Source organism: Ruditapes philippinarum, unplaced genomic scaffold (assembly GCF_026571515.1).
Source record: "Ruditapes philippinarum isolate M1 unplaced genomic scaffold, ASM2657151v2 ctg880_1_1_1_1, whole genome shotgun sequence".
Classification (NCBI taxonomy): domain Eukaryota; kingdom Metazoa; phylum Mollusca; class Bivalvia; order Venerida; family Veneridae; genus Ruditapes; species Ruditapes philippinarum.
This window is the reverse complement of record NW_026867139.1, coordinates 62,195-81,650: the sequence shown is the minus strand read 5'-3', so window position 1 is coordinate 81,650 and position 19,456 is coordinate 62,195. Positions and strand designations below refer to the sequence as shown.

The window sequence follows — 19,456 nt, the reverse complement described above, 5'->3', positions numbered from 1 at the left end:
AACAATCGGTAATATTTGGTAACTAAGGTAAAACTTCAATTTTAGTTTAATGATTTCTCCCATTCACATCAAGGGAGACAACAACGCTGACATGTCGCAAGAAAGTAATTCTGGAGGGGAACAGACAAGTTGGCCTGAGCTTGTAGGATTAGTAAGCATATTTATTTAAATTACATAACATTTAAACGATACCTAAAAAATGGCGTACATGTCACACTTCTAGTTACAGTACTAGTTTTATTCCTCACTTAAGTGGGCGTGGCATTTTTTGTATGATAAATATGTCACTTGTGTCCTGAACTTACCAGTCCCTACCCTGGGGTTTTCTCTCTGACTGTTCTCCCTATATATAGAGGAGAACTGTCTGCATCTATGAAATTAAAACTGGGACATGTCAAGCTGCTCTGTGTATCATTTGAGAAATAACAAATAAAACAAAAATCAAAAACAAATAATTGAAAACTGCAACAGTTCAATAACCGATAACTACCTACTCCTTAAATTATTCAAATATGTCTTTACTAGGAATCATGAAACTACTATAAGTAGACCAATTACAGCACAGGACCTGTTCCAACTCATTCAGCATGTTTTCCTAGGAAACCAGCAATTCAAAACTGTATAAGAAAATGAGCTCCCAACTTATTAGACACACATTGCATTATATTATCGACAAAAAATTTAAAAGTCACATATTTCAATGAAAATGGTGTTGGTGAAACCAGAACTGGTCCTTTACTGCAACTTGCACGGATTTATATTACATCCGTTAACTTATTAATTGACTGTTCTGAGCTAGGTTCAGGCATAACAGGGCTACAGATTTTAAAGAATTGTTCCATTTTAAAATCATAAATGAGGGTCATTGTTATAAATTAATGTTGAATTGCATCTGTCATTTTTTAATTTGCATCATATTGTTAATAGGTAGAATGAAGTCATACTACTGTAACATGTTATTCACAAAAGTAATGGGAACAAGACATTTCACCCCTCAAATTTTGAAGCCACTTTACCCCCCACAATCAATAATGAATAAGACACTTCACCCCTCATTCAATATTTTTTATTAAGTTAATAAATAAAGGTTTTATATATGTTTATTTCAATTATTTTTAGTAACTTTTGATTACTTTCTCAGTTAACATAAACTTTTAACATGAGATATAGTTCTGTTGTATACTTAGATATTGTAAATCTTTTAAACATAACTTACACGGACATTGAATTTAATCTCAATCGCCCATTGTAATACAAAGTATTTTCATCTATTATGTGTTTTTTGCATGTCACCTTGTTTATTCAACATGTTGATTGGTTGTTTGTTTATTCAACAGTTATCTCATATTAAATTGATTAGTTAGTTGGACTAAAGTGGTATTTCTTAATTGGATTAAATTGGTATTTCTTAATTGGATTAAAGTGGAGTGAAGGAAATACAAGTAGCTTTATTTCTGTAATCACAGTAATGAATACATATACATGGACATTTAAAATAACATGTATGGTACATACATTTAAAACATTCATGAAAATAAAAAAGCCATGACATGCACAAAACTAATTGTAGACATTAAAATGTTGTAGAACCATTTCTGGTGTTGACATGTGATACTCTTTTAGCTTTAATTTATATTGGTTTATTGTTATATGTGTATAGTTATAATCATAATGTTCTTTGAACACATTTCTAGTATAAGGATCGTTAAGTGTACAAATTCAGATCCGATATAAATTACAATGTATTATTTTTGCATTTGTTTTCTTTCTTTCAGCCAAGTACAGAGGCAGAGAATGTTATCAGAGGAATATATAAAAATATAACGGTCAGTACAGTATCATTAGTAAAATATCATTTAAAACTGAATTACTTAACTAAATTCTGTTTGAATACTTCTCTAGTTCTTTATCAAATTGTACTTTTTATACTGTAGTATAGCTTTTGGATAAAAACAACATGTTCTAAACAACTTATTTAAACATTTCAAACAGCAAATTGTTTATATTTCTATATTGTGTGGCATTAGTTTCACATGTTTTATCTTGTTATGGAGTATAGTTTAATGTGTGTATGTTAGGTTCAAATATTTTCATTATAAGTCAATTGTAAAAAGACATCAGTTGACATCAGCATGATTATATCCTTGTTTTGTTTTGTGAATACCTTTGCTGCTTTGTTAGTTATATGTTTGTTTAATTCCAAATAAATATATCCAAATATTTTGTCAGTGAAATATCACATTAGCTAGTTATGTACAAATGATTAAAGTTGAGAAAATAAAATACATGATTGTACTCTTGCTATAAGCATTTGTAAGTTTATTTGAGCAGTGACATGATCTTTCTAACATAGTGGTCTGATTTGACATTTTCATTATAGTCCAGCCATATTTTAGACATACATGCCATAATATCCCGGACGCTTGGGAAAGTCCCAGAATTAAGGCGTCTGTCCCAAAGGCGTCCCAGAGAAAAATTGGATATTATATAAGATTTAGATAATGGATTAATAACAAAAATATCATTTTTCTAATTCCTAAATAGTTTTTTTTTTGACTGATCAGTTATTTGTATTTAAACAGATACAGATTTTACCTGAAAACTCCATGGTTACAATGGATTATAGAGAGGACCGTGTACGCATATTTACTGATGGTGAGGGAAAAGTTGCTACAGCACCAATGATTGGATGAAATTTTGTATTTGTTACGATCATTTGGATTAGACATTTGTATCAAGAAATCTGATTGGATGAAATATTATGTATCAAGCTATTTGATTGGATGAACAGCAAGTGCACTCTCACTCTTATTTGTGAAGTAGAACTATTATAACCACACATATGTATATGTAATGTTATTGGAATTTACTTCTTTTAGTTATCAAATTTTTCTCGAGAAAATAGTGTGTACCTTTTTTTAACAGTTAAATTCATTTGGTAATATATCGATTATCTTGATGATTTTTGATAAACCATTTAAACATATGATTAGTGGACAGACATAGATATTTTATTTGTGTATTCCTTGAATAAATTTATACAGAATATAAATAACTTGAGATAACTATACATTAATAATTAGATGTTGTTAAGATTTTGATAAATAAGTTGTATATTTTTGTGTTTATATAAGATGGACTAAAGAAGCAAGTTTTAACAAAAATAGTGAAAATCCTCTCCCTGTGCCATAAAGTATTTCTAATACATGTATATTCTTATTTTCTAAATGTATTTTTTCAGTGTGGTTTGAAATAGATTGTTTTGTAAATTTTTGGTAAACTACTATAAAAGTATAAACTGTAAAACATGAGTATATTTATTTTGAATCACAATTTTGAAAAAATATATAAATCTTGATACACTCTATCCCCAACATATAGGTGTTGAATTTCATTTTCTGTTAGAATGCCAAAATCTGACTCTTATCAAAAACATTTTGTTCTTCTGAAATTTACCAGCATTAGAAATCCATATATCTTACTGTTTGAAAAGTTAATGAATACGGATTCTTTTAATTTATATATGGACACTGGCCTATAAGAATTTGTGCATATTTTTGTGTATTGATGGATACTAATTGTGTAACATTTCATGATTTAGGAAATAATTCTTTTGGTTGTGTCAAAATATTATTTTAATTTAAATGTATGAAAAGAAAAATGTAAAATAACACTTATTTATGATACTCACCTTGTTTAATATACATGTAACTATGTATGGTATAAATAACTGATATTTTCCTCATCTCTACATGTATTGTGCATATAATGAATAATTATATCTTGAAATCTCGACACGTGCATGGCTTGGACAAACAATTGAAACAATGTTCTTTTCTCAGATTAAGTGGGGTTTTTTTTGCCAGAGTGGTTAGGGTTGCTGACTTCAATACACTTGCCCTTTTACCAAAGTGAATTAAATCCCATTTGGGGCATTGGTTATTTTTATGTATATGAGGAAGCTATTCAGCCAGCATAGAGATGATTAATGCTTGATGCTTCTACACGGATGCCTGCTTGTGCCTAAGGTCACCTGAGATCTTACTCCACCAGTAAAGCTTGAAACTTAACCCGTAACCTGCTGAGTGCGTGCACTAGACTTGTCTAGCTTCTGTTTTTGGAAATGTCCATTATCAATTTTAGGGATATCAAGGTGAAAGTTTGAAGAATGTCAGCAAACAGTGTAGAGCCTGGTCGGACTGCACAGGTTTTTGTGGACATGTATTGCTCAATACTGGTGGCAAAGGCTAATAACTTTTGTTTCCAACAGATTAAGGGCTAAAATATGACCTTCATTATGTCATTGTGACTTGAATACAAATATCCACAAATTTTAAAATTTCATGTGATGCTTGCACATCAGCTTTGCTGGAAAAGGGTGTGTTTTAATAAGATTTTACATATTTTCCTTTATTAATTGTATATATAACCATGTTGGAGATTGTTACATTATGTTTACATTATCTCAGGTTGACATGTCTCTAGATAGGAGCAGATTCTTAACAAATTTAGATTTATAGAAGAGATATTCCATAATAAGCTGACAGGGGCTATCCATTTTCCTCCTTTTTTATCCTTTTGTCTTTCTTATTTTGTTTCTTACAAATGTTTGCATAGTACAATTGATATGTTCCTCATATCATGATTTTTTAAAAAAAAAGAATGTTAAATATGCATTTCTAGGAAAATGGCCTTTAATAATGTTGTTTTCTGCTCATCTTTATTTACTTAAAAAATCACAAGATAAAGTAAGACAAAATATCTGAACAATATACTGTTTATCTATTCTTTCAGGAATGAGATTGAAAATTTAAAAAAAATCTTGCATGTGAAGTCAACAAATATGTGAAATATTTAAGTATGAATTTCAAAATATCCTGTGTTGTTTAGAAATAGGTGCATTTTAAAAGTTTAAGATGTTATACTATGTGCATTGAAATGTGAAATAAAACATAGAAAATATTGAATTTTGTGCAATAAAGTGACAGTTGCATAATTTTTTGTGATATTAAATTTTAATTGGTTAACATTTTATGTTTTTCCTGTATAATTCAAAATAGGATGTGTATACGTTTTTGCATAAAAATACTTGCGTATTACTCAAACAGATGAAAATTCATTGCTTTCTAATGAAAATACCATATAATCCACTGTGATTTATCTCAAAGAAATCTTGACATGAATATTCTTTTTATATAATCAATTCATGGAATGAAATGTCTGTACTAAAACTATTTAATAATTGTAACCATAGCAACTTGGTACATGTATCAAATATAAAAAGCTATTTAAATTGATCATCAAAGATTACACAGCTTTCCTTTCTGAAATTAAATTTCTAGAAATAGGAATCTACAAAACACTCCTGCAGCTAGGATATATTTTCTTTACCTTGATTAATAAGAAAGAAAAAAAAAAGATTTTGTATTAGATTTATATAACAGAAGTATATGATATACAAATACCACATTCAAATAAAACATATCATAAACTGTGATATTAAAGGGACTCCACTGACGTGCATAAGCCTAAAATAAGAAACAAACTCAAAATTAAATACAATGTAAATAGTGCCATTCTTAGCTCCTTTTGAGTTAAAAGCATTTAAATGCTTTTCATTTTTTGGGTCATTTTGCACAACAAAATTGATTACTCTGAGATCAGCAAATGTTTTGAAACTTTGCACACAAGTTATTGGTATAGAGCTAGATCAAAAATATAAATTTCTTTGATGAATATCCAAGTCCCATCATGTCAAAAATCCTCAGATGAGTCCCTTTAAATTCTTTACTTTTTCCATTTGTTCATCTTTTGTTTCAAAATTTGTTGTATCAGTTTGTTATATGATAGATGACACAATAATTAGTTATAAATATATTTTCTATCTATTTATATCTATTTATAATCATACTGTTTTGATGATTTATTTTTACACTACACAAAAAGTCTTTGCTTTAAATAAACATGAAAAATTGGAGATTGGTTTTATTTTATGGACTGATATATATGTATGTAAGGACTAACACCTGTTATTCATTCACATAGTAGTCCGACTTGCTAGCAAATTTTCCATAATACCCTGTCAAGAAGGTTTTGATAATCTGGATACAAACTTGGTGTAAAAGTAAAGGGACATAACTCCATGAAATGTCAACTCAACAAATTTAAAACTTAAACCTTGTATTATATTATGCATCCTATTCAAATTTCATCCAATGCAAATGAATTTATATAGTGTATGGAAGGAAAAAGAATTTTACCTTATAAATGTCATATCATAGCTGTTAAAACTAAAATCAAGGACTGCAACTGTGAGAAAGCAACAGGAATATGAAGAGTATATCATCAGCAACATTACTTATTAGCATTCTATTAAGCTGTATCAAGCTATACAAAATTCTGATACAGGGTTTGAAAACTTAGAAGAAAGCTATAAGAAAGGGCCATAACTTTTTTCAAACACAGGGTTTGAGACAACTTGCTAAAAAGCTAAAACAAAGTCAAGTGCCATAACTCTCCTCAGACAACTTGGTAGAAAGCTATAACAAAGGGCCATAACTCTCCTCTCTTCAATAATAAGGATATATCAAGCCGCTGAATTACATCTCACTGCTTATGCATTAACCCCTGTTTTATTTTAATGTTACATTTTAGTGAAAAATAAATACATGTACATAATTCAGAGAACCAAGACTAAATACCCGCTTCTTGTTTGTAAAGGTGTTGCTAATTCAAACGCACTTGTCTGTCTTTGTTTTGTCGCTAAGGGAGACAATCGGTGTTTTTCAACGTTCTGAGCTTTACCACTAAGGACTTTATAGTGTACAAACTTAGACATGTCCTTTGTTAGATAATGATAAAACGTGCATGTTTTTTTTTTTCATTTAAAATATAAAAAAATAATAGACATAATCCAGTATATAATTATTTATCACATATTCGTGCCGCTTTTGCGACTCCGTAAAATGGTAATGCACTGCCGTGCATACATTTTGACGTGACCTCATTATGTGCGTCAATGAAAAAAATGATTATAGTTCACTTTAAACGGTCGTTATTTTGGTATGTGATAAATAGAATATTATATTCGTATAAGTCCAATACTGAATTTATTGAACTAGTTGAATAAAATTATATAATGCTCGCAAGAGGCTCGCATAATATAATTTTATTAAACTCGTTAAATAAATTCAGTATTACACCCATTTAATAACCTCTATTTAGCAAATACCCGTGCCGATTTTGCGACTCCTCAAAATGGTATTTCACGGACGTGCATATATTTTAACGTGACGTCATTTGCGTTATACACACAACGTAAAGAAGCGCTAAATGTTAACGTTACACTATAGGTGCGTCAATGAAAAATGATAAACGGTCTTTATTTTTGGTATGTGATAAATAGAATATTAAATTACTGAACTTACACTCATTCAATATCCTCTATATAATTATGTCTCAGTTTTCTTAAAAAGACAAGACAAACTGTGTTTTACAATATTACAATACATGTAGAGCATGTGAGATACTTATCTCGAAGATATAAGAGTTAAATGTGAACATATTTGTCCGTAAACAAAGTAGCATTTTTCTTTCATATTAAATATTAATTAAAAATCATTATAAGTCACTATAAGTAACAAAAACAAGGATATGAGTACTGTTTGGAAAACTGCAACTGATCAACTTGAAAGTTTTTGAGAATTAAGAAATAGCAATAATGTTAATAGTGTTTCTTTACCAAAAGAAAGTATCGTGCATATTCATAACATGTTCAACGTGAATTACTCTGATCATTGCGAAAGCTATTTGCACTTTGTAACTAAATATTTGCTACTGTTTCTTCAAGGACGATATGCGCTATTGATCTTTCAAATATAGAATTAGCAAGCAATGTTATATTTTGTCATCACATACGGACACATTTAAATTGCGCATTTAAAAGGTATCTTGTTAAAACTCCTGGACGTTGCTTTTGAACATAGGTAAGAATTTTTAAGTACATTTTATTTTTCAAAGCTCACTTAACGAATAGTTCAAATACGTTTATAATAATTTACAACACATTCACCTCTTGCTCTCGTTCCATCAATAGTGCGTTTATTTATTTACTTATTTGTTTATTTATTTATGTTAATAAATGCAGATAAATGGATCTAAATTGTTGGATGATACGCAGACGATACGCAGACGTCTTTCTGTATCGACGGCACACCTTGTCTACGTGTCTGAAATCTGTTCACACGAAGCGTGCCATATATGATAATATTTATGAAAATAAGCTTTTACATATATGAACAATTTTAATGTAGCATAAAACATGATTATAAATACAAAATGTATAATTCTGTTGCATTTTTGTTGGTTTAACATTGGTTACCCTGGTCCTTTTACATAACCAGTGCTGATTTCATCCAAAAGATCATTAATATTGTTAATATAGGAGCGGGTGTTTGAACCCCTGGATTGCTAGTCCACGCGTTACCACTGGACTACAGAGCCTCTCCTGTTCGACAAAGGCAAAAGCGATGTGACATTGCCACAGAATTCTCTTGTGTTGTCATGTCCTATTTCGCTATGTCTGCAGTCGTTATGCATTTTTAGTGTGCAGCTTAAATATTTCATTGTTGTGATGTGTCACACTTCATTGTCTAGGGTCACGAAGGAAACAAAAACCACCATTTATTAGTCATACAGGCACAGGCAGATTGCGAAATATTCGCATCGTCGCCTGGTTGAAAGTTTTTTCTCCTTTGCCTTAATCTATATAATTATGTTGTAAATAGCAAAACAGGTTAAACTAGATTTAGTAACTTCTTATTGCTACGATCGGCTCATAAAGCAAATGATCAATATTTTCTAATCTTCCTGGTACATGCACTATAATAAGTTACCTTTCGTTATTTTACCGACACAACAAATGTCTTGGGTATATTTTTTGCTTTTTGCTATTCGGTGTATAGATTATCTAAATTTTCTCGCTTATATAACAATCTCACTTTCAATTTTCTATTTACATTTGATTTGTTTATTTTTTGGCATTGACTTTCTTCTTATTAAGATAAGTTTCGTTCATGGTACAAAGGAACACCCTTTTTCACCGACACGGTACGGTGCAAGTTTAAAAAAAAACTTGACAAGATTCTGACAGGACCTTGTTTCAACAAAATGTCTTCTACACCACAATTGTACTTTGGGCAATTTTTTAAAATAAAATGTCATCAAAGATAAAATTATACCGCAGGCTCGTATACTTATATGGAACTATATGATTAATACATGTCTTGTCTGACAAAAAAGATGTAAGTACAGAATTTGCAATGTTTATACTGTTGTAAATGTAAACCGTTGCAACGTTTTACTTTTAGATTATAAACATACCCGTTAACCGGTTGCAAGTAGATCAGTGGTAAGTTCTTTACCTTGCAATCGATTGCTGCACACTTTATCATAGACTCATAGACAAATTATGTCTATAAAAAAGAGACAAAAAAAGAACATATCTTAGTAATCCGTTTTAAAATAACATTCATATAGTAATTAAGTTCTTCCTACATATTAAGCTGTTCTACTCGGTACATGTTAACGGGTGTGATAATAGGGATGTTTATATGAAACATAACAACTCTTAGGTGCAATTTTAACTTCTGTGCATATTAAATAACTGAAAACAAATATGTTGATGGTTTTGAGACCATTGTATTTTGTGTGAGAGCTAGAGAAGCTTGCATCAAACTGGGCAAGATATCAGATAGGCGAGTTGTCATCATAACCTTACCTCAGCCTTCATGCAGCTCTTTATCCGTAGTTGGAAAGATGCGATTGCATTTGTTGCTTAGGTAAACGAATGCCAAATATGCAAAAATTCAAAAAACGCTGGTTACGTTTTAGTATGTAACAGGTCGTAGGCCCCTCAAGACGAAATCTTCTCTCATTTTGTTGATTTTTAGATTGAACAAAATGAGATTCGTTCTTCTGCAAGTTGTCGTACCACTCTGCATTTTGTTAGTGGCGGTTAAAGCAGACGACCATGAAGGGGCCATTTTGTCCGAGTATTTATGGTCAGAAACGATCGAAGAACAAGAGGCGTCACTAAACTCATCCCTAATTAGGGGAATGGCATCAACCAAATTGAATCCTACTAGTTTTGGTACAGTAATTTTCTTTATGTTACATATAGGATCTATAATCTTTAATTAGTTTATTTCAACCTGCTAACCTTCCCTTTCCATAGCAATGTAATAAATTTTTAATATTTGAAAACAGACAATACTAATTATTTGAGCCGCGTCACGACAAAACCAACATAATGGGTTTGCGACCAGCATGGATCCAGACCAGCCTGCGCATCCGCGCAGTCTGATCAGGATCCATGCTGTTCGCTATCAGTTTCTCTACTTGTTGCGAACAGCATGGATCCTGATCAGACTGCGCGGATGCACAGGCTGGTCTGGATCCATATGCTGGTCGCAAACCCATTATGTTGGTTTTGTCATGACGCGGCTCATTTGTTGAAGCGATATAACAAAAGTTAAATGAGACTTTAGATGGCAAATGGCAGAATGTTAAAGTACAATATCGCCCCTACATCCCCATCATTCCCCTGCCCCATTCTATTTCACTGTTTCATCTGGGGATATTAACAAACGATTTCAAAAGCAAAAGTTTTGTATTAAACTAAAATTGATCTATACGAATGACATAGACATGTCGCCGTCAATAACGCTATAAATTTAATGAAGGCTGTCAACTAGCTTGACCGTCATTTCTTATTGCAAAAATGAAGACTTTTCGGATACTCTTGTCATTATACTAGTACATGTATTTACTGTAAATTCAGTTTAGCCTTAAACTGTTTGTTCCCAATAATTATTTGGCTGAAAAAATAGTTTTAAAAACACAATAACTCAAATGTCTAGACCTAGAAACGTTATATTTCAAATAACTTGTAATAGCATATAGTGAACTAGATGTAACTGTCATTCATATGGTTGTGATTTGGTTTCCGGTTGAAGTTGCGTTCTTTGCAGATTATTTTCTCGGTGTTTTTTGCGTTTTTAAGTGATTTAATTATTTTAATATGTTGAACAAAATGTGGCTCTCCTTTCAAATTGTCAAAGCTACATGCCTCCAAATGAGCCAAATAATTTTAAGAAACAATATTTGTGAAATGACGAGAGCATTCGAAAAGTATAAACGAAATTTTAATACATTTCCAAAAGATTGATGAACATTACCATAAATCTGTTAGCATGCTTCTTTAAGCAACGTTTACCTAAAGATCGATTTTAATTTGTGAATAATGCGCTTATTATGTATTCACGTTCATTAATTTTTAATCGCCTCGGTCAACTTATCTACCATCTGCCTGTGAATATCACATCATATTCAATGTCACACTAGTCAATAATTGTATAGTGTGTTTATTTAACGGATTATTTTTTTTTATCAAAATAATCGATTATTTTCAATACTTAAAGGTTCATATGTACTGTCCTAGGATGATAATTTGGTCTTAACGGTACATGGGAAAGTCCAAAAACGGGGTTATCTGGATTATTATCCGATATCGTAAAAGTAAACACTTACAAATACTATATAGCATTATTCTTACAGTATCGTTTGCGTATTACCGTTATGGTTCTGTCGGTAGATCGAAATTATTTGTAACTTTTAGAGTTTTGTTCTCATAGGTTCGAACCCCAAGTAGTGCCATTTTATAACCACAGGTTTTTCTTCTTGCTCTGTTTTTTTTATCATTATAATTATTCATTTATTTTCGTTTTCCTTTTTGTTTTCTTCTTATGATATATATTTTATAGTATATATTTATTTTTTATTTCTATTCTTTTTTCTTTTTGTATTTTTTGATCACAGTGAAATGAAATATTCGATCTCATATTCATGTATGCATAAAACCGGTCAAACAATTGACTGTTCTGAGGTAAAAAAAATGTACCAGTAGTCGAACTTCTGTCTGTACGGATAAACTCATTACTGACACGGTTGCTCTACCTGCTGCGCTAACAAGACATATGATAACATGTAGTTTTATTTTCATTTTTATAGATTGTGGCATTGATCTGCCTAACCTATTTTTCGCATTGTTATTGGTCTTTGTTATGTAAACAAAGGCTCAAGTTATCATCCTAGGACAGTAGTTCAAGATTCTGTGTACATCTACAATACGTATAGACTTATTGGACTAGCTCTACAAAAATCAAAAGATAGTAAAGTTAGACAACTGCTTCAGAAGATGTCTGAATCTTACAAAGGGTAGTTATCTTTCCTTACCTTCCATATAACTATTATAAGATTTCACTCTAAAAGTTTTACTATTTAAATAATAGTTCATTAGTTTAAACATAATTTGATTTAAACTCGATTGTAAAAAGAAATAGTGCAGCTTTTTTAATCACTATCAAGTTTGCTTTTTTGGAATTAAATAATACTGAATGTATTACTTAGTATACGGAAATATGGTCCCAAACCAGTGGTCCCCATGTTGAGAGGCAAACACACCACACCGAGGGCCACCATTCGCTTTAAATCAGTGTTATAAAATGATATGAATTTTTTTATTTATTTTCTGGTGTATCTTAGATTAAGCGAACACATGTTAGAAGCTTGGTCAATCAAGTATACAAGTGGCATCCATCTCGGAAAAGCTTGTTCAAATTACCTTGATCATTTATATGACATGGCCATCAACTATGATGCAGTTTACTTCGTCACTGCTATGCTACCTTGCTACAAACTCTGGCCGTGGCTCGGTAAACAACTTACAGCAAAACAGGCAAGTAGATTGTTACATTGTTACATGCGTCTTTAAGCTCTTAGCCCAGAAAAACTGCCATCAACTCACCGTCCTAATGTTAGCAGGTTCTTATCAATACTGGTATGAAATGGGGGGAAACATGGTCGTTACCCATTAGCCCTTGGCAACGAGTTTAAAACAAAACTGGTAAATAGACAGCAAGCTATGACCCAGACCAACTTATCTATTCAATGTACGAATTTAATTAAAGCAAACAGACACACGTTTTAAGCCAGCCCTTCATAAGGTGTTTTTTTAAATAAGCGGTTATAATTTGATTAAAGTAAGCTGACAAATAACACAAAATTCAAATTTTACATCAAAACATCCGACTGGTAACCAATTCATCATCAATGTATTCATCTTAAAATCTTGTAAATTTTAATTTTATGGTAATAACTGTAATACTTTTTTAAATCAATCTCTATGCTTAATGCGACATAGCTACCATATCTTATTAAATGTATTAACCGGAAATGAGTGGCAACGTGGCCGAATGGTTATCACGCCGGACTAGTAATCTAATTAAAGTTTGCAGGCCGTGTGGGATTTCTGGCAAGCTAGATTCCACGAGAAAGAAACTTTACACTCATTGCTTAGTACTAGTTGGTTCCAGAAACGGATTCGAGTGTCTTTCAATAAACCTATAGCTTTCAACACTAAGTTATTATAAACTATTCCAAAATTGATACCATTTACAAAGTATTTAAGTGATTCACATGATACCAGTTCTGTTGACAAAACCCCTAGACATTATTTAACGCCATCACTTTTATTGCAGAACGATTTCGGAGTGTACACACAATGGGTCGAAGAGAATCTGGACCCAACTTACACCGGGTACATTGATCTTGAGACGTTGATCAATGAAGAGGAAAAACATGGCAGAATAAACCGCAAGATGGCGCTAACCGTCTTCAAGCGAAGTATGGAGAATGAACGCGACTTCTTTTCATCCGTGCCATAAAGATACAATGCAAAAAAATAATACCGCACTAAATATTACACATATGTACGTGAATCTAATAAGTTAATGAAAATGAACAACACAGTTTGTGTAATGCATTGAGAGAAAAAAAATGAGAAAACAATCAGGTACATGATTCGCGTACCTGGACATACATATCGCGTATATTAATTTCATATAATGTATATACCCTACCATATACAAGTGCCAACAGTTAAGTCGTTTTATGTGCAAATTTAAGGTGATATATCCCAATTTTGACGAAATACACCTGCTTCTTTATAGACTTTTTAACAACCACACATAAACAATTTTAAGATGAGAGCGAGAATGAAATGAATTTAAAGCTACATGCCTCCAGGTGAGTCAAAATATTTCAATAAAATCAAACTTGAGAAAAAATGTACTAAGATGTAAGGAAAAGTAAAAAAGTTTCAAGATTCAAGTAATATTTTACATACTTAGTGCGATTAATGACTGATTTTTCAGTATTTATAACTATATTTCTACTGCGTTACTAACGCAGTAAAGGCAATTTCTGCATATTTTGACCTCTTTTTGGTAATTTACGTGGTTTTGAAGTGCCACTGATATTGTGTAAATTGCTTCCTTTTGATACCTTCACAATATTACACATTCAAAAACGTTTTCAAATGAAACATGAAGACACGAATCGCCGTTCCAAACTTCGACCATGAAATGCGGGCCTCTAGCGGACAATGCCCACGGGCTAAAGCTTTATGTCTTATACTATCATTAAGACGAACCCCACAGCTATTGTTATCGCTAATCAGACAAATCGTTTTATGACGGTAGGCTTTAGAAAATGGTACTCTTTACAAAAATGCGTTAACTTAAACAAAAAGAAAAAATCGCCGATCTAAACATTGCCATGTCATGCGGACCTCCAGCCGCCATTGTAATTGTGTTAGAGCTATGTGTCTTATATTGTTGAAAAACGAACCTCCAAAGTATTGTCAATGCAGCAACGAAATCCGACAAATGGTTTAAAAACGACGGACTCTAGATATTGGTGTTTAGTTACGGAAATTCAAAGACTTTATACACAAAAAGAACAAAACGCCAATCAAAACATCTGGCCATGTCATCCGACCCTCTAGCGGCCATCGGTCTTGGGCTAGAGCTTTGTGCTTTATATTGTCGTAAAAAAACAAGCCTCAAAAAAACGAACTTCCAAACTGATGCTATGGCAAATATGCGAAGGAATCAGACTAATGGTTTGATGACGGCTGTGTTTTTTACCAAAAATCGATGACTTTATATACAGAAAGAGCAAAATTAAATCTCCAACCCCAAGAGGCAGTCATGCCACGCGTGCCTTTATTATGTATGGTATCACACACCTTTCATTATGGACCAACTCAATTCAATTTCGCAGATTAGGATGCGACTGTTTCAGAAACTGTGGAGACATAAATTCATTTTCCAAGGTTATGTAAAACAGACTACATAAAAATTGCATTAAACACAGACTCCTGATTGTCTCATTCATGAACGTTTACTAGCAAATTAACGATTATCGAGTAACTTAATGATTGAACAAAACAGGTGCATGAATATTGACGAGAAATTTTCATACCGCAATTACTCTCTTCATGGAAACCTTTACACTGGAAAATGAAACTCTTTTCCAAATCGTTTCCTAATCATTCTATGTATGATGGGCTCAAAGAAAGGCATCGTAAAAACGATATTATATGTGAATAAGTAATAGACAGAGCATTGAACCACAACGCGTAACCCTTGAGTATAAATCAGATTTCCGAGTGTTGTGATGTTCTTTCTCTTTTCTATCATAGGCAAAAATAAAAACACATTCCCTGTTGTCACAATATGAAGCCCCAGAAAAAAGTAACCATTGAACGAGCATCTGAATATGAGAACCCCGGAAAAAATGAGCCAATCAATGAGAATGCAATGGAGTGCGGGTAACTTATTACGCACAGTGCGTGTATGTGCATTCGTTTTACCTCTTGACACTTTTTCAACAGAAAGGTCCCCAAACTATCATACAATTATATTATATGCATTATGTCAGATGATATGTCAGATGATAGATTTGAGAGCATATACTAGTAGTCTCGTGCAAAGTTACTCGTAAATACATTTGGTATAAAGTGGATGGCACAATCCCAACTTTAAAAATATCTTACATTTGACTTTTCCATGTTACTGAGAAGCAATACAAAGACTGAACCTTAAAAAGTGAAATAAACAAATTTTAGTTTTTGAATTGCTATTAGAAATCAAGCATTTTCCTTTGTCATGGAATAGATGGAAAGTTTAGCGGTTTAAGAGATATTTGAATAAATAATATATATAACGAACACATTTGTATTTTATTGTATTTTATTGTTCCAGCAAAACATAGCGAAAAGTAAGAGGAAATCAGTTTGTGATAATTGTTAAAGATGTATAGGCTTTAGTTTCTATATAAAATATAGGCTATACGAAAACTGTATAATGATAACTCATACAAACTTTGCATGGTCTTAGTTATATAGTAAGAAACACATACTTAACCAATTAAATTTAGGTCACCGTGCTCTTTTTTGAGTCAACAGCGGCAATTTTAAGTTGCATAACAAAACAGAGTATAATTTACTTTAACTTTTGAAATAATTATACACAATGATAAACTTGTACAATGATCAATTCCACACATTTTCAATACATTAACTAGAATGTAACATGGTATAGTAATATATAAGCCATCATCTGTCACTTCAAAAAAATAAAACAATAAAAGTATTATAATGTTGTTGCGAATATACAACTTTGTATGTAATTATACATACATAACATAAAGTCAAAATAAAATCTCATATATTGTTTAAAGAAATATATGTATTATTTTGAACAGAAGAAAACTAAAAATATATCAACAATACAGTTTCTGTTACGTAATGACTCCATTTTATATATTTTGCTAGGTAAAGCAATGCATTCTTTTTATAGAATTGTTCTTGAAAATCATTTTTTTTCTTTATCAACAGGTACATAGAAATCTATTGTGACAAAACCTTTTGAAAGAATGTGCCAATACTTGTAATTCTTGTAATAAAATCTAAAGTTTTGTTTGGTAAATTATATGAATAATTTTATATGACAGCATTGTTATCCACATTTTGATAAAACAAAATCTAAAACTAGACAGGAACAGAACAAAATCTTTTAAAATAATCATACACAATGTCAAACTTGTACAATGATAAATTCAATACATTTTCAATACTTTAACTAAAATATAACATGCTTAGTAAATTTATAAGCCACAACCTGTCACTACAAAACAATACGTACAAGTATTATAATGTTGTTGCGGACATACAACTTTGTATGTAATTATACATACATAACAGATAGTTGGAATAAAATCTATGTCATATATATTTTTTAAAGAATTATATGTATTATTTTTCAACAGACGAAAACTAAAAATAAATCAGCAATAGAGTTTCTGTTACAAACTGACTCCATTTATATATTTTGCTAGATAAGGCAGTACATTCTTTTTAGAGAATTGTTCTTCAATACATATATGTCTCTTTTTGTTTATTTCTAAGAAACATGACATTGTACACAGAAACCTATTGTGACAAAGCATTTTAAAAGAATGTCCTGATATCCGCATTCTTGTAAAACACTTAAGTTTTGTTTGGTAAATTATATGAATAATTTCACACACTATAGCGTTGTTACCCACATTTGATAAAAAAAATCTAAAATTATACAAGAACATAACATTACAGTATAATTTACTTTACCTTTTAAAATAATCATACACAATGTCAAACTTGTACAATGATAAATTCAATACATTTTCAATACTATAACTAGAATATAACACGGCAGAGTACATTTATAAGCCACTATTTGTCACTTCAAAACAATACAAGTATTATAATGTTGTTGCCAATATACAACTTTGTATGTAATTATACATACATAACAGATAGTAAAAAAACAAAACATGCTTTATATATTGTCAAAAGAAATATTATTTTGAACAGAACAAAACTAAAAATAAATCAATACTAGAGTTTCTGTTACGTATTGACTCCATTTATATATTTTGCCAGGTAAAGCAATACATTTTCTTTATATAATTGTTCTTTTCTTTATTCATTAGAAACATGGACATAGAAACCCATCGTGACAAAACATTTTAAAAGAATATGCTGATATTCGAATTAATTTAATAGAAATCTTAAGTTTTATTTTGGTAAATTATAAAAATAATTTCATATTATAGCGCTGTTTTTCACATTTGATAAAAATCTAAAATAAGACAGTTTTCAACCGGTGTATTTCACTCTATCAAACAGTTTTTTTAAACAATTGATATCTTATTTGTATCAATAGAATAAACCGAAAAACAGTATATATCAAAGCACATTTCAATCTATCTTAATTTAGTCATTACTGTTTTATTTTAGTGCATTTTATTATTAATCTACAACAAAGTTTCATAATTCTTATATATCTACACATAAATGTAAGATGATAATTTTTATGTATGTTATACTCCATTTACGCTAGCATTGTCATTGATTAAAGAAATGAGACAGACATATATGTATACATGTAACGATGAACTGTAAATGGTAAAGCTAAACAAATAATAGTTCTGTTTTGTTCTATAATTATTTTGTAATTTGGTATTATTATGATTATAATCATGGTGGCGATAACGTTGCCAGTAATTATAGAACAGGACAGGACGGAACGTCCGATTACTAGAACGAACTGAATTTACATTCCGGATATATAATACAATTACACAAAGGTTAATACATGAACAGTAATAATTATCATAAATTTACAAAAGATTACATCATAAGATTTTTTTCATAATAGCTTGTTCACAATTAATAAATGCAAGCTAGACAATATGGGGATGAAAGCAATGTGAATACAAGAAGTACAAAATGTCATAGTCGTGAATTTCTGAGATGCTGAGTGAAGATCTTCACGTTATTGCAAAAGTTCACAAACTTTCAAAACCCACAAATTTATTCTTAAGTATTTCATTATTTTAGATTGCCATAATATGTCCATTGAGAACAATACAACATCAACATAAAATGACATTCGCATTCATTCTCTCTACATGCTTCATGTTATTGACAACATTTTAATTTCATAACGATAAATAAAATGTCGAATTCTAAAATACAACATTATTCATAAAAAACATATATCCCTCGGGTGACCATGATTCATTACCCTAAGCATTTTACAGTGCCAGTTTGATACACAATAATACATTATGATCCAATCGTTCTATGATAAAGAAATTTTGCAGATACATTTAAACTTACTTTGATGTATAAAAATATACATTAACAGACATTTGTTAAGACTTTCTAACATACACAGCAAGGGTGTTGACTCTAGGACAGGGACGAATTAAGGGCACCCGACGATACCATAGTTAAACTTCAATCACAAAAGATAAAATTATGAAAAGTAGGTGGGTAATGTGCCTTTCCATTTATAAACAGAACATACATAAAGATGAGGAAAATGTTATATATCTATGTGACTTACATGATTACATGATCTTTGACAACAGTAATGTAATTTAAGCATTTTTCTAATCAATTCATCTAGAAAAACATCATAATGATGTCTTAGTGTGCCAAAAT

At 30.9% G+C, this 19,456-nt stretch overlaps 2 protein-coding genes and 1 long non-coding RNA gene across 3 annotated transcripts; all 3 read left to right on the top strand.

Moving 5' to 3' along the window:
* The first annotated feature begins 21 nt into the window (after positions 1-21).
* Positions 22-5,977, top strand: LOC132734972 (uncharacterized). Its single transcript, XM_060721880.1, has 3 exons — positions 22-151; positions 1,776-1,826; positions 2,583-5,977. The coding sequence occupies exons 1-3, from the start codon at positions 50-52 to the stop codon at positions 2,691-2,693; spliced, it is 264 nt and encodes an 87-aa protein (XP_060577863.1). The 5' UTR covers positions 22-49; the 3' UTR covers positions 2,694-5,977.
* Positions 5,978-7,535: 1,558 nt separating this feature from the next.
* LOC132734974 (uncharacterized) lies at positions 7,536-10,310 on the top strand. The gene is made up of 2 exons (XR_009626388.1): positions 7,536-7,985; positions 9,951-10,310. It is a non-coding gene; the product is annotated as an uncharacterized LOC132734974 (long non-coding RNA).
* Positions 10,311-12,162: 1,852 nt separating this feature from the next.
* On the top strand, positions 12,163-14,329 carry LOC132734973 (uncharacterized). Its single transcript, XM_060721881.1, has 3 exons — positions 12,163-12,276; positions 12,604-12,796; positions 13,599-14,329. Exons 1-3 carry the CDS (start codon positions 12,257-12,259, stop codon positions 13,782-13,784), a joined length of 399 nt encoding a protein of 132 aa, XP_060577864.1. The 5' UTR covers positions 12,163-12,256; the 3' UTR covers positions 13,785-14,329.
* Positions 14,330-19,456: the final 5,127 nt, after the last annotated feature.

What these genes read in the sequence shown, in the direction of transcription:
- LOC132734973 (XM_060721881.1), top strand. Translation starts at nt 12,257, where the DNA reads ATGTCTGAATCTTACAAAGG. An exon ending in ATGTCTGAATCTTACAAAGG is followed by an intron (nt 12,277 to 12,603) that starts GTAGTTATCTTT and finishes GGTGTATCTTAG; the next exon opens with ATTAAGCGAACACATGTTAG. An exon ending in AACAACTTACAGCAAAACAG is followed by an intron (nt 12,797 to 13,598) that starts GCAAGTAGATTG and finishes CTTTTATTGCAG; the next exon opens with AACGATTTCGGAGTGTACAC.
- LOC132734972 (XM_060721880.1), top strand. Translation starts at nt 50, where the DNA reads ATGATTTCTCCCATTCACATCAAGGGAGACAACAACGCTGACATGTCG. An exon ending in GGCCTGAGCTTGTAGGATTA is followed by an intron (nt 152 to 1,775) that starts GTAAGCATATTT and finishes TCTTTCTTTCAG; the next exon opens with CCAAGTACAGAGGCAGAGAA. An exon ending in GAATATATAAAAATATAACG is followed by an intron (nt 1,827 to 2,582) that starts GTCAGTACAGTA and finishes GTATTTAAACAG; the next exon opens with ATACAGATTTTACCTGAAAA.